The sequence below is a fragment of the Drosophila santomea genome, chromosome 3R (assembly GCF_016746245.2).
Source record: "Drosophila santomea strain STO CAGO 1482 chromosome 3R, Prin_Dsan_1.1, whole genome shotgun sequence".
In the NCBI taxonomy this organism is placed as follows: domain Eukaryota; kingdom Metazoa; phylum Arthropoda; class Insecta; order Diptera; family Drosophilidae; genus Drosophila; species Drosophila santomea.
The window spans coordinates 4343731-4358036 of NC_053019.2; the positions used below are offsets into that span (position 1 = coordinate 4343731).

General features: G+C 40.5%; 2 protein-coding genes across 5 annotated transcripts; one reads left to right on the forward strand and one right to left on the reverse strand.

Moving 5' to 3' along the window:
* Positions 1–4355: 4355 nt before the first annotated feature.
* On the reverse strand, positions 4356–13938 carry LOC120451519 (anoctamin-1). Of its 4 annotated transcripts, none has more exons than XM_039635284.2 (15): positions 13318–13938; positions 9951–10338; positions 9826–9894; positions 9607–9678; positions 9195–9355; positions 8964–9132; positions 8789–8909; positions 8613–8724; positions 7994–8552; positions 7732–7935; positions 7209–7670; positions 6972–7147; positions 6804–6909; positions 5141–5279; positions 4356–5081 (listed from the first exon to the last, which is right to left on the reverse strand). In XM_039635284.2, the coding sequence occupies exons 1-15, from the start codon at positions 13653–13655 to the stop codon at positions 4858–4860; spliced, it is 3300 nt and encodes a 1099-aa protein (XP_039491218.1). In that variant the 5' UTR covers positions 13656–13938; the 3' UTR covers positions 4356–4857. The 4 variants fall into 4 exon arrangements, with proteins under 4 accessions (XP_039491218.1, XP_039491220.1, XP_039491221.1 ...); XM_039635286.2 differs by lacking the exon at positions 13318–13938 and adding an exon at positions 12058–12192 and having other exon boundaries at positions 4357–5081; XM_039635287.2 differs by lacking the exon at positions 13318–13938 and adding an exon at positions 12087–12105 and having other exon boundaries at positions 4357–5081.
* On the forward strand, positions 5293–6777 carry LOC120451520. The gene is made up of 5 exons (XM_039635288.2): positions 5293–5650; positions 5708–6130; positions 6185–6306; positions 6374–6530; positions 6588–6777. Exons 2-5 carry the CDS (start codon positions 5938–5940, stop codon positions 6698–6700), a joined length of 585 nt encoding a protein of 194 aa, XP_039491222.1. The 5' UTR covers positions 5293–5650; positions 5708–5937; the 3' UTR covers positions 6701–6777.
* Positions 13939–14306: the final 368 nt, after the last annotated feature.

A 14306-nucleotide genomic window follows, 5' to 3' on the forward strand; every position in this document is an offset into this window, starting at 1 on the left:
AGCTTTAGAGGTGGGAGTAATTTATTATCTGTATGCTCGCTAAACAATTCATATACTAACAATAATGAATATTTTAAAAACCAAAAAGCAAATTCGAATAATTTTTATATTTGTTATTTTCTGAACGACTATTCACATATCTTAACCAATGTTCCTTTCCTTAAATTCTATAGGAAACATCGTATTCGTGACACGAATGCATCTCCCCCAGCGACCTTCACATTGAGCAGAAAACTCTTTATTTTCGTGGGATTTTCCGATTCTTGGCAGCATCTAACGAATCTGCTTACTTATTTGTTGGCTCTCGCAGTTTGGCACATATACTATGTAGGATTATAATTAGTCTTACACTCTATATTTGCACCGAGGATGCGTTTGGAGCAGTTGGGACTACTTTGTAGAAGGGTTAATGGCTTCTTTGCGTTTTGAAAACTGCTGATACTAAGATTCGAACTTTCGAAGACCTTGCCCAGCTACAATTCATTCGTATTGCAACAAATGCATTTATTATGGCTGACATACTTGGATACAATTAGGACTGATTGAAATGAAATTCATGCAAGTAAATAAGAAAGACAAAATGCTATTTTTGCCTCAACAGATCATACATCAAATATTTACTTAATAAAATGCATATACGTTTATAAGAGCGTATCTGCTTATACCGCCTCACAAATATTCAGCAATCAACTGTGTTAGCAAGTAAATATCCTATTCCTTAAGTATTCCAGCTGTATTTTATTGCGGAAATTAGAAGCTAAATGCTTGTGGCTGTTAAAGTGTAAGATATATAATATTGTATACCATGCGTATACAATTGTATACCATACGTTATTTAAGAAGATTATGTATGTATAAATAAATATTTTTCAAAAAACTTAACGTGCTAGAAATACGGAATTACTTCTTCTACTAACAATAAGGTGTAAGGTTTGTTTACTGGCTGGCGTTTATGATTGATAATTTAAATAAAGGTAACCGAACGGATTAATCGAATTTATTGCCAATCTTTATATAATTATATTGGTTGTTATTGCAGCTCTTCGCAATTAGTTATGCTCATGCTGGGTTTTTGATTATAAGCTTGGATTTATGCGATCGCTAATTCAAATGCGAGTGTGGGGGAAAACAAACTAATTAGGAGTCGAATGACGCAGGTTGGGGTTGTTTATCCCACAACGAAACCCGATCAGCTTTCTCCACGGTAATCAAATCCGTACCTTGGTGCAAATTTCAAAAAGTCATAAATCATCAGCTAGTATTGTGCGTGGTCCGCTCAATCACTGAAAATGACCATAAAATTTACCATTGTGCCAATACAGTGGCCCGCACTCGCGAAAAGCAACAAGTACGACTGGTTGGGTCTCCTGGCGTGTAAATGGAACTGGAAACTCGGAACCCCACATCGAATGTCTTCGAGGGACTACGGGGGCCAGTTCTATTTATAGAACTGCACGAGGACAGCGGAAAAGACACAGACAGACGTAGCCTTAATTTATAAGCACGCAAATCGCGTGCGCCATCGTGATATATTCGCATATGAATTTTCATGAACGAAAAGCTTGGAAAGTGCATACAAAGGCCGAAAATTGTGTGACTCAGCGGTTCTTTCATTTCCTCCCACTATGCTTAAAGTGGATAGGAAATTGCGTTCATTATGGACTTGTTGTTCTTTCGTGGCTTCTGTATTTTGATAACCCAACAATTACCCATGGCTTCTTATGGCGGTGCAAATTGAAGCCTTTGCTATTTATTAGTAAGGAAAACATGGAATGAAAAGAAAGCCAAGAGAACAACATGTTGTAAAATTGAAAAAAACTCAAATTAAATTTGCGAATTTGATGTAGTCGTTTCGCCTATATCAATCGCTTTTAGCACCGGAAATGTTTGTTTCATACACGGCGTATTTGCAATTTGCGCAATTAGTTCGGAATATTCAGTTTAAAGCGGTTTCAATGAAGAAAAGTGAAATTGAAAGGTGAAACAAGACTTTTAAACTGCTGATTTATTAATTGTTAACACATTGCGGTGTATAAATAAAGTGTATGCTAATGAATGTTAAGAAGACATTCGATTGATACAAATAAATTAGAAATATGAATGTTGAATCCTCGGAAAATCCCTGACCTTTCACATGACATGCGTTGTTTTTCGCACACTTCATTGATTTAACAGGCCGGTATCCTGTTCCCTTTCAAAAATGAGTGCTCGTCTTAAGTGAGTTGTCAGGCTGAGTTTGATTGTCCCATGTTATTCAAAAATTGCACACTCACGCCTGAGAAAGCATTAATAACGCCGGCTCACAGAACACAGCGTACAACATCATTATTCAATGTCATGTCGCCGTCTTCCGAGTGGAGCAAACAGAGCTGGCGGCACCGAACTAGAAACACTTTGCACTCTGTGCATTATTTAGCGCCAACTTGGGAACATCAGGGGATCCAAGGCTGGGGCGACTGGGTGGAATATTGGTCGTGATATTCCTCAAGGGTAATTACAGGCAGACGGGACTTTGTCAGCTGGCGACTAAGCAAATCCATCGTATTTGTAAATAATTAAAATGGCCAAGCATAAGCGATGGAAGTCATTTCACGTCGGAAATGAAATAATAATCATCGGGGGAAGAGTGATTCACTTAGTCGGAATTATTAAATCAATAAAATTATCAATCTCATTAGCATGAAAGCTGCAAAAGTTTTTTGCCATTTCGTGGCGAAAGGTCCCCTCCCTCATGCAATTCTCATTTCTGTTGAAGTTCAAGGAACCTTTTGACGTAAAAAGGAGGCAACTTTCGTTGTCCTTTTTGCACTGATATAAATCGTTGCCTGTTAGTGGGACTTAACTGACTGTCAGCACAAAGAACCGAGCTCCTGGCGAAGTCCTTCCTTCGGCCAAACGCACAAAGGACGCTGCAGTTCCTAACAGGGACTTTGAAGCCTCAACTTTCGTAGCTTAAATACGAGTATGTGCCGGCGCCGGCACTAAAAATCAATATCTGGAAAGAGCAGGGGGGCAGGGGGAGTCAAACAAAACATAATTGCCAACATTGTTACCCTCCATCGATTCTACGCCCTTGTGCTTCAAAAAAGATTTGCATTTTAAACTTTCAAACTTTAATATTAACGATTAAAGTTTTAATTATTTATTTTAATTTGCATGGCAATCATTCAAGTTTTTTTTTAAACTAAATAAAGTTCGTCCAAAAATATAATTAGTGGAAATGTACTGCATTAAAGTTAATTAAAGTTTTTTTGTCGTTGTTCCACCACTGTGAAAGCTGGACCACGGGGCGTATGGGTAATGGAGCTAGCCACAAAAGGTCATATGTTTGAGCTGATACCGCCGAATACTTTTTTAATTATGAAAATAATAAAGACAAATGAAACGAGGGCCTGTACACTAATTGACTCACCCAGAGATGCGAGGCTTGACCCGCGGCAAGGACTGGTTACGAACTTCCAGTTGCCAGGACAACGGTTGCGGGAACTCGAGGAGGACCACTGTTCACGCGTAGATATCCCAGGGCAACGCCGCCAAAGGCTTCAACGCCTGGGGGCAATAAACGAATGCACTGCCAGGGACCAATATCATCGAGCCCGGCATCTCGACCTGCGTCCTGCGATGTTTATCCTGCCAATCCGCGCCGTAAACTGAGCCCAAGTAGCCCAACTGAAAGCAGGAGTCCACCGCTTGTTCAGCCTCTGCTCTGCACTGCGGAAAACGAGGCAAGCGAATGAAAATGTATGCGAGTTGTGTTTTCACAATACCGCCGTAGCGCCATGTGCGCGTAGCTGGCGGTCCAAAACAGCTGGGAGCGCGCACGCTTTTCACGAGTGACGTCACCGTTGGCGCGACTCATGCGCACCCACGAGAGAGAGCGAGTGAGATTCCCAGATACCCAAGATATTCAGACACTCAAATAATCGTGCTCGTGTATCTGTATCTTGAGGAAGTCGCCTGCTGTGGCGCCGAATGTGCTTGGCCCAAATGCATGCTTGTTGCGCCACTTGGAACCATCCCTCCCCCTTCCCATCCCCTCAAGTGGCGGAAGGGGGTCGTTCTAGCCGAACAGGGATGGCTGATGGCGTCACAAAGCGCTACGATGTGCGACTGGGGCATATCGACATTCGGAACTGTACTATGCCAACGAAACGGGTTATAACTTCAATCTAAAACGGTTACGTTATAGTAAATATACCGAAATAGGTACTATAATTAATTACATTAAATCAACGAATAATGGGTAGAAATATTTAATAGAATACAAAAAAACGTACTAAACTTTGATGTCTGGAATATCACCCAAACGATTTCTAACCGCATTTACCATCAAGTTTTTTACCACAATATTTGACTATTTTTTTTATTGGTACAATCAACATTAAGTAGAGATTCCAGTATATCAACATCAATATACATACGGTTTAATGAATGCAATAAATACATTTATATATGTTACGCTATCTAAAATAAATGATCATGTACGCGTCATTTGGGAGCCTGAGTTATTTAACACCAGTGAGAGATTACTTTATACATTTCGTCATGTTCAATAATTTTAAAAAGCTTATTCATTGTGCTCGTTTACAGATTGGCACTCACTTCGGCTGCATTAATATAAGATTGAGCCACTAAATAAATCGTCTTCAATTAACAGATCGTAAAATTGGAAAACCTATATAAAATGTGCAGGGCTCTTACAAATAAATAAGGCATGAGTAAAGCTTGTAACAAAGTAGCAAACAAATTGCTACGAATAACTAAATAATGATAAAAGTGATGTCACAACCTAAGGTTGAGTTAAGTGACTGAAAGGAACATCCGTAACACAAATAATCACTTTAAATGATATTAAACTTAGTCGCTGAGTTTTTTGTGCACTTCGTCTAAGCAATCTGCACCGGAAATTCCTGTTATTGCATTTTCGCCGTGTATGATAGCATCCATTTCGATCTGTGTGAGGTTTTCATTAAGGAGCTTTTCAATGTTAATGAACTTGGCATTGGGCTCTTGAATGGAGGCAGCATCCATGTCCTGGTCAACTTGCGTCTGGAGCACCGAACTGCTCCGCTTGGCGCGCTCTAAAAAGTGAGGTCAGTCAAGTTAATAAACATAAACAAGTTAAGATTGCAGCACATACCAAAACGAGCACGGTGGGCCTCCTGATCGATGATAATTTCATTGGTCACATACACTTCCCGTCGGATTTGGTCGCGCAGTTCCACGCTCATGTCCGGAATGCACCAACGCACCAAAATCATCACCAGTGCCACAAAGTTCTGAAAACAAAAAGCAAGCCATCAACTAATTTAGTCAAAAGATTTCATCATCACACGCCCCTGATTTAAATTTTTTTTCTATGACTTTGCCTGCGAATTTGGGGTCAAATGAAGCCAACAAATTGACAACTTTCCAGCCAAGTAAATGGAATTGGCTAAATGCAGCTTAGACAGGTGCTAGCCTCAACCCTAATATAATGTGTATTGGGGCAAAATCGTCGAGTTCTATTTGAAAAAGAAACCCCTTAGAAACAAAAACCGGCACAGCAGCACACCGTAAAACAAACATGCAACACATGCAACATACTTGACTCAATGGACTTTGGATTCTTGCAGCATAAGAAAAGCAAAAAGCCGGGAAAGAATGAAAGGTAAATGTAAAGAACCAAACGAAAACTAAATGGATAATGAGCCCTAGTTCTACTTAGAGTCAAAAACTTTAGTTAGTAGCTGTGAATTCCCCGAGCCAAGCGGACGCTCTAGAGCAAAATAAAATACAAAACTAAAATTTTTAAAAAGGATACAGAAATTGAAAAAAAGGAAATAACTACGGAATACACACAAGGATTACAAAAGGACTAGAAAACGGAGGAAACTAGACCATACGAAAATAAAATCGGTCGAATTATTGTACAAAGTCGATTAGGCCGCCTTTAAGATGAAGTACTTTGAATTTCTAAGCCTATCGTCCGTGGGCCTCTGCATAGCCTGTGGAGACATGTTATTAGCTCTGAGCATACTGGGACCCTCGAGCTATTACCTATACCTCGATTTCATGGATATCGAGAAATGGGAACCGGATACCGAAGTGGAAGCTTTGACACCCATTGGAACCTTCTTTTCCACATTGGGTAACTAAAAGGCAAGAACCAAGTAAAATGGTTTTCTAAACACTATTATTACAGTGAACTATTTGTGGGTTCGGGAGTTCTCGCAGGTTTTCTATATGACAGCAACGTTTATAATTTGGGTAAAGGCAATGATTAACCTAATGGTGGCCTGTATTCTTGTCGACGGCATAAAGCAGGTAACATACTTTAAATATCCCGAGAACACTAGATATTTTATAATCTTATATAATAAAATATTTCAAGAAACGTCTCGTATGTATTGCTCCCTGGTTGATAAACTCATGTCTATCAATGGTTGTTGAAACGGGAATTTTTGTGAGTCTGGAGCTGAGAATTGATGAAGTTGATGCCGCAGTGGATCGTCGAATAGCGAGAAGCCTAATCTTTGGCGTATTTATAGGTGAGCTACCACTTTGTCATTATAGAATACTTCGTTATACTCTATAATATATTTCAGTGCTAAACGCGTTGTTTTCGTATGGTATCTATGCTCTTTATCGCAAGCTAAAGTCTGTGCCCACTGAGAATGTTGAAGTCATTCCCCAAAGTCCTCACACATTTAATGCCTGAATATAAAGATATAAACTTTGAAGTTTGGGAGGATTTGATGTTTTGGAATCGATTAAAATAAAACTAAACTAATATAGTTAAATATTATCCCAAGTATACTCACTTCAAAGACAACCACAAAACCCAATCGGCAGGCCAGAATTATGTAGAACATGCTGCTCAACGTGTATTTTTCTGGAGAGGATGGTGGAAGTCGAAAGTCTGTGTATCTGAAAGCAAGTTAGCTAATGAGTAATGAATTTCATGAAAGTATTCCATGTAGTTTACTTACCTGCACGTTGTTATGTTGGAGAGATCGCCAGCTAAGCTATACAAGGTGGGTGAATCAGCGACTTTGAACTCTGATAGCGTAAAGTTGAGGTAACCATCCAGAGTGCCGTTCTTGTTCACGTAATGCCGGTACACCAAACGGGGAATCATGTCAGAGGTAAAGGCAATGATGAATCCCTAATTATGTGGCAAAGTATTTAGATTTTGTAATTCTTCCAACTTTACGAAGTCTACTTACATTTGTGATCACGCTAAGTTTGCCTATGCAGTCCAGGATCCGATACCACACTCCAATATCTCGAACTCTTTGTGATACTGGACGCTTGTGGTGGGTCAATAGTTTCTTTGCATCCAGACGCATTTCCAGAATATTATTTAGTAGGGCAAAGAATGGCGCCAGGGGAAAAGCGGCCACAAATATAGTTACAAAGCCATACTGCAAGACCATCTCCAAATACTCTGGAAACAGACCTCGGGCACCCCAATCCAGTAGCTTGAAATCCCGCATCCAGCGTTCGTCTTTCGTCTTGTCTGGGTTCGGGGTGATGTTAAAAAGTCGCGACAGGCCGACCTGAACAGCCAAAACCTTTCGCCAGAACATGGGAAGATACACCTCAAGAATCGTGTTGAATGCCTGCTTGCCCACCATTATAATGGCTAACTGGATGCACAGCTCCGTTAAGCAGCCGCCGGAAGAGCACTAGGCAAATTAAAGAGTTTATTTATTTAACTACAATAAGATTTAAAATTAAATGACCCACCTCCTCCTGGCGATAATCAAAAAGTTTATTATACTCCCCCGGGTGACCCACGAATTTGCCCTTAAAAAAAGCAATGTAAAAAATGGAGGCATAATAGTTGACAAACTGCAGCAGATAAATTTTGAGGGTCAGCGAGTCATCGAACTGAGTTTGAGTGCGCCACATTTCAAGCTCTGTCAGGTACTCCGCCAAATGATTGTACATCTAAAAATTGACCTGGTATTAGTGAATAAAATTTAATTAAATAAAACTATTTGCATACATAATTAAGTATGTAGAGCAGGCACAGATTCACAAAGGCTGCTGATGCGGTGGCCAGAACAATTGCGCTAGAGGTGGTCATGGGACTAGCACCCACTTTAAGAGCCGCCAGCATTGACATTCGGTATACAACCACTGCCAGCAGAGCCACAAAGGCCAGCGCAATTAGGAGCAGTACCACCGAAAAACTGAACACGGTGGCGGGAAGTTTCATGCGCCAAAAGGGAACTGTTGGCTCCTTTATGTTGGTCACATAATCCACCCTGGTCGGCGGTATGTGTTCCAAACGGGCCAAGTACTGTGGTCTCGGATGCTCTTCATGTACATCGAATCCCGTCAGATCCCAGCGGTGTGTTATTTCCGCGGAGTACCGCTTCCACAGCTCCAGGAACAGGGTGGCCCAAAATGACATAAAGACGGCGAAGAACACGGTGCTGGGATTGTCAATGAGGTATGTGACTTTGGCATAGTTGCAGGTCTCTTTCAGGTCCCAAAAGTTGCACCAATCACAAAGAGGGCACATAGTTATGTTTGTATTACCACTCTGGCAAATATCTTTCCTGGAAACAATAGTATTTAGTAAGATAACGTTCTATGAAAAAATATTTCAATGAACTTACACAGGCACATAGTTTTTAAGGGAGAACCATGAGTATAGGAAACAAATGACACCCACTATCGAGGCCAGCAGCAACATGTAGGTGTAGTAGCCCAGCCAGGCGAAGTACAAGCCTAAAATTGATAGTTAAAAGGTAATTATACTTTCTTTATCGAATTTTCAATTGTATAATCTCACCAATTTTGACACCAAAGTATTCTTTGATGTCATCCAAGGGCTGATAGCGATACCATTTGGGAACAGAAGCCCAATGTTTGTACAGCAGCGCTCTCATGGTTCCCGTCTCGGTTATTTCACCCTGCGATAAATACATGATTTAGTTTTAACACTTATCGTACAGTTAATCTAATACATCGTGGAGTGGATAGGCAGCAGAGTAGACACCCTCGGCAATCAGTCGCTCAATACCGAAGGCCATGTCATGTTGATTCTTGGCAGGAAATCGCTGGCGATCTAGGATGAACTCTACGATGCGGGAACGGACGGCGGTGGTGAAGAAACAGTCCTGTCGGATGTCAAAGCTGCCAGGCAATAATAAAGCCAAATAAAGAGGACATTTTAAGTGAATTTTAATTGTACTCACAGATATTCCTTATCGCGACTGTAAATGGCGGTGAATCGATGAGCTCGCTTTGGAAAAATTTCTTCGTTCACATAAATGTTGCGCAGAAAGAATTGGAAAACATGTTTAAGACTAGAAAACACGCTTTTGGTAGATCGGTTAACCACGGACATTCCTGGAATCTGAAGGCATTAAAAAGTCAAGTATAAATAGTATTAGGAAACGTATAATAATAATTACGTATTAACATTCAAGCAGGCGTGTTCTAAGTTACATTTTCTTTATACAAAATCTATCAAGGTTAGGCTGGGTATTTTAGTTCGATTTTAAACAACTCACAGCGGAAACTTAGCGAAATATGATAATTAAACATTATTTTTAGGGGATTAATAATAAAATATTTAACTGGTTCAACTTCAACGCTTTGGCCAACCTTATTGGTCAGGTAATGGGCCGCATTTCGTAGGCGATTCGATCTTTCATATATGCGCAAATTGCATAACGACTAAAACATAAGAAATGTAAAATAATTCAAATTATATAATTCAAATCCAATAAATAAAATACATTTTCGGAAACCTTTTTTGTTTAATTGGGCCTAAAAGAATGCTATATTTTTTATTTTAGCGTGCAATAGAAAAGGGGAACTCACTTCCTTCATGGGCATGCGCAGCTTAAGAATTTCCGCATACCGTCGCAGGACCTCCAAAGGAGCATGGATCTAAAATCAACATATATGAAAACATGATGAAACTTGGTTAAGCACTTGAATCCTACCTTGACGAACCAGATTTGGTCCTTCTGACTGGCCTCCACCTCCAGTCCCTGACTAATGAGATTCGCCTCGAAAACACGACGCTTTTCCGTGTTTTCCAGCTCTGTGGGCTCGTGAGTATTGATCCTGTAGGCCAGGACGAAGTCAATGGAGCGGATGCAGTCCTCAAAGAACAGCGAGCTGTTAATCTCTCCCCGCTGGTAGAACTCCCTGGGGCAGCTGCACTCGCGATCATCGTAGACGCCGCCTCCATTGCCCTTCACAAAATCCGGATCAGTCATTGGCAGAAGGGGAGCAGCTGGGTTTGATGGGTTGGTCCTGTCCCCAGTGGGCTTTTTGCCATTGGCCCTGGGCTCGGCAGATTCTGGCAGTTGGAGTGTGGGGGCGTTGCTATGGGGTGGACAGTGACAGTGATAAGGTTAATTATCGTATTTAGCTAGGTAGATAAAGGTTTGGTAAAAGCACATCGCAGATATACTTAAGTAAGATTAATGTATATGTGTATTGTATACATACATAATTGTATGTCTAGAGAGATTTGAATCATTCAGAAAGCTTTAATCCGTCACACTAGAACTATAAACAATTGCTACGAAATAATAACAAGTCTTGGCTAACTCGGAAATGGTTTCAGGCGTAAAATTCAATGTGTTACCATTTGGGGCGAGTTAATAGGAGCACAACACGTTTAGTTCCCGGCTGGCGACTCCTGTCGTGCCGAAAGGTCCTAATGGGACGCACATCCCATCAAAACACCAATAACATATTTAGGTCACCTCCTGGGAGAGCCAGAGCTACTGGAATTTAACGACCCGCCACATTAAATGGGATATTTTTGCGACGGGAAGGAAACGCACAGTATGAGCTCAATTAACGTTTGCTCCGTTAATCCAAGTAAATAAGCAAAGGAACCAAGAAATCTCAGCATATGCTCGGGTTATCTTGAGTTCGATTTGCTCGGAACGAGCAGCAGTGGCTGGCGTTTAGTTGAAAATGAGCTATATCGCAAGCTTTAACAAACAATACATCTTTTACATACAAACATTTGGTATTTGTTTGCTAAAAAGCAGCTCCATGTGATGTGATTTCTAGATGGGAAATATCTAATGATTCATAGCTTAGATTGATATAGAGTAGTTAAGCTTCAAAGTGCAATGGGGTGAGCAATCTCCGCCATTTAATCCCGGGTTTCATTTAAAATGCATATAGCAAATGAGTAAAAGTATGGAAAGTATAACTTATTTAACTGATAAGCCCACAAGCATACAATCTGACTTTAACTTATGAGTGTCAACAGTATTAGTCTTATACTCCGCATTATATATGCCAATTAAATGAATAATTCTTAAATAATATAAAATTTTCTTCCATCAATATACAAGTACGTTTATATAGATTATCAAGTTTAGAGCTTTATTCATGAGCTAGGATTCTGGTTCAAAATAAATTGGTACCTCCTTTTAAGAGGGGAAAACTTAACTAATGCTTAATTAACCTATTGAAATCATAAATCTTTTTTTCCACTCTTTCGTTGCTTAGTTCTTTTTTGTATTATTGCTTGTCTGAGCACTTTGGGCCATTAGGCATTTTTTCACTTCTTTGGCCTTCGCACAACTCGAACTATCTTCAACTTCTTTGATAAAAAATATAATTAAAATATACATATAATCGCCGTTTGCTTTGTAGGCCCACACGTTTTAATTTTCGGCATTTGGTTTAATGAAGGCCAGAGAGTGAGAGAGACATTAATTTAATAAACATGTGTGTGGGGTTTGTTTTCTGATATATTTTCTCAGTATATCTCTTATATGAAAACTTATATAACTTAGACGTCACTGCTAAAATGCCACCGATCATATAGGCCACCGATTATACATATATGCACATCGAAGGCTTATTCATCCCACAAGATCGCAGTACTTAAAGTGCTCAAAAAACGATGCGCGATGCACGACACACAAAGAGTATATTGTCTTTTGCTTTTCGCCCGAATTGATGAGAAATGCTACAATACACGCAGAAATGTGTCTGAAAAACCCGTTTCCCTGAAAGGTGATCGGATTGCCTTGGTTTACAGAGCTTACAGAACCTAATCACAATCACATTTACCGCGGAAAACTCCCGATTGAAATTTTCACCTCTTGTCCGAGCAAATAATTAACAAACACTGAATTAAAGTCCACAAGTGTTGGCCATGGCAACCAACCAACTTGTTTGACGCGGACTGAGAGGCGACCAACGCGCAGCAGCGAAGACAACAAACTGAGAAGTGAGAGGCAACCAGCTGGGTTTATTTGCCGGTGGCCCCAATCCCCCCGAGCTACCTGCCGCCCTCTTACTACATACATCCCCCAGTCAGCTGTTTTTCTCTCGAGAGAGCTTTGAGCACATGTTTTCCCAAGCCCCGCCGTCTGATCATTCAGATGTCAAGTGCATACGCCCACACACTGGCGGGATTAAATGTAAACAAGAGGGAACGCTGTAGTCGAGTTCCCCGACTATCTGATGCCCCTTACTCAGCTAGTGGAAGTGCAAAGAGAAATTTCAACAATGACCGAAAACGATTTTTGGCAAATCGAGAGAAAATGACCAGACAAATACAAAAATTAAAAAATATCAAAACATTTTTTAAAAGAATGGGCGTGTGCGTTCCTGAGATCTCGACGTTGTATTTGTATTCGCTGTATTCTGCCTGTTACATACTTTTAAACAAATCTAGTATACCCTTTTACTCTACGAGTAATGGGTATAAAGAGATAATGGGTATCTTTGCGCCTATATAAGAGCCTATAAAGAGCAGAATGTTTATTTCTTATTTCCGGGGAAAATGGGATAACACCAAGTACTGAATAAGAGAGCAAATTAGCTCGATTGGAACAATAATACTTGCTCTTGAATATCCACATATCCAATGGTCTGTGGGGACTCACCTAACATCCGTGAGTCACTAAATAACTGAAGTGATTGCCCAGCACATTTAAGTCAGATGTGAACGATCAAACCAAATATTGGGTGAGTTCAAAGAATCGCACTTCATGTGTTTGGGCAAATGTACTTTTCCCGCTAATGCTTATGTGCTACCTCAATGAGAGATAAAATAGAGTTTTATTATTTTAGAGTGCATATTGAAAAGAATTACAATATTATTAGTTTTATCATAATTATCAGTTCAGTTTCTAGACACACTGTATCCCCCACAAGCGAAACTCAATTACAGAAGACTGACAACAAAAGCAGTCAGCTGCAATAAACTTTTTTTTTAGACCTTTTGGGCCTAGGAAGTGGCCATTACCTAGGCCCAAAAGGTCTGAATGCGGTTTCCCGCTCTTTTCGAGCTTTAACGTGCTGGTAGAAGTGGGGCTTACTTACCTCTCTGCAAAGCTGGCTCTCTTGTCGGCGGTGCTGAGTGATTCACGCGATGATGTTAGTTGCTCCTGGTCCAGGAATCTCTGGGATCTCTCGCGCCCCCGCCAGAAGCTCTCCTTTCCCGTTAGGCGCTCGTGGAGATTGTGGCGCTTCATTAACTCCATGTCGAAGGGCGCCAGGGGGGTGGTGAAGGGGGGCTCCAGCGGGACAGTGGAGGTTGGTGATAGGCAGGGGGAGTGGGGGCTGCGCTCCAACAGCTGGAAGCTCTCGTCTTTGGAGAAAGGTGGTGGCGAGGTGGCCTCCTCCAGAGCGGCAACTTTGGCGCTGCCTAAATTTAGCATCTTGTTGCTTGGAAATTCTTAAATTTAGTCAGTTTTGCTAAATCGCGCTCTCTCTTTCTCTCTTCCTCTTCCCCGGTGCTTTCACAAGGCATCTGCATCTGTGTGCGTTGGCGGCCACAAATTCAGCAGTCAACTTTCATCATTGCCGCTCATGGGAGCTACTACTAGTAATATCACACCTAACTATTGCACTTTACACTCGTATTTTTTTATAATTATCAATGAATCAATGAATAGCGACCGACAGCGAAGCGAAAAACCGTTTCTGCCAATGTTCTGTAACAAACTGAGAAAGACCTCAGGTGGTGGGGTATTTTTAGTCGGTTTTCGATAACATATCGATGTATGCTGGGCGGGTACTTTGAAAGAAAAAAGTTTGATAACAACTCAAAAATGGTTAAATGAATTCACGGTGATCTGTTGAACTTCCAGGTTCAGTGTGTTATATTAAATGTAGGTTGTATTCTTTAGGTAAAAGTACAACGATGATATTTGCCATGCATATGTCTGTTCTACTACTTGGGTACACATTACTATCCCTTGTTAATTACACGCTTGACCACTATAACAAGCCATTAAAATAAAACAAAATATTTGCATATATGTATAATATTTTACTTATTATTCCAAACTGGTGAGCTTCATTTAGCG

Excerpts from the sequence above, each read along its gene's own strand:
- LOC120451520 (XM_039635288.2), top strand. The coding sequence starts at position 5,938 with ATGAAGTACTTTGAATTTCTAAGCCTATCGTCCGTGGGCCTCTGCATA. Across the intron at positions 6,307-6,373 it reads TTGTCGACGGCATAAAGCAG|AAACGTCTCGTATGTATTGC; the intron begins GTAACATACTTT and ends AAATATTTCAAG. Across the intron at positions 6,531-6,587 it reads AATCTTTGGCGTATTTATAG|TGCTAAACGCGTTGTTTTCG; the intron begins GTGAGCTACCAC and ends AATATATTTCAG.
- LOC120451519 (XM_039635284.2), bottom strand. The coding sequence starts at position 13,655 with ATGCTAAATTTAGGCAGCGCCAAAGTTGCCGCTCTGGAGGAGGCCACC. Across the intron at positions 10,339-13,317 it reads AGAGCCAGCTTTGCAGAGAG|CAACGCCCCCACACTCCAAC; the intron begins GTAAGTAAGCCC and ends TCCACCCCATAG. Across the intron at positions 9,133-9,194 it reads AGTCGCGATAAGGAATATCT|CTTTGACATCCGACAGGACT; the intron begins GTGAGTACAATT and ends ATTGCCTGGCAG.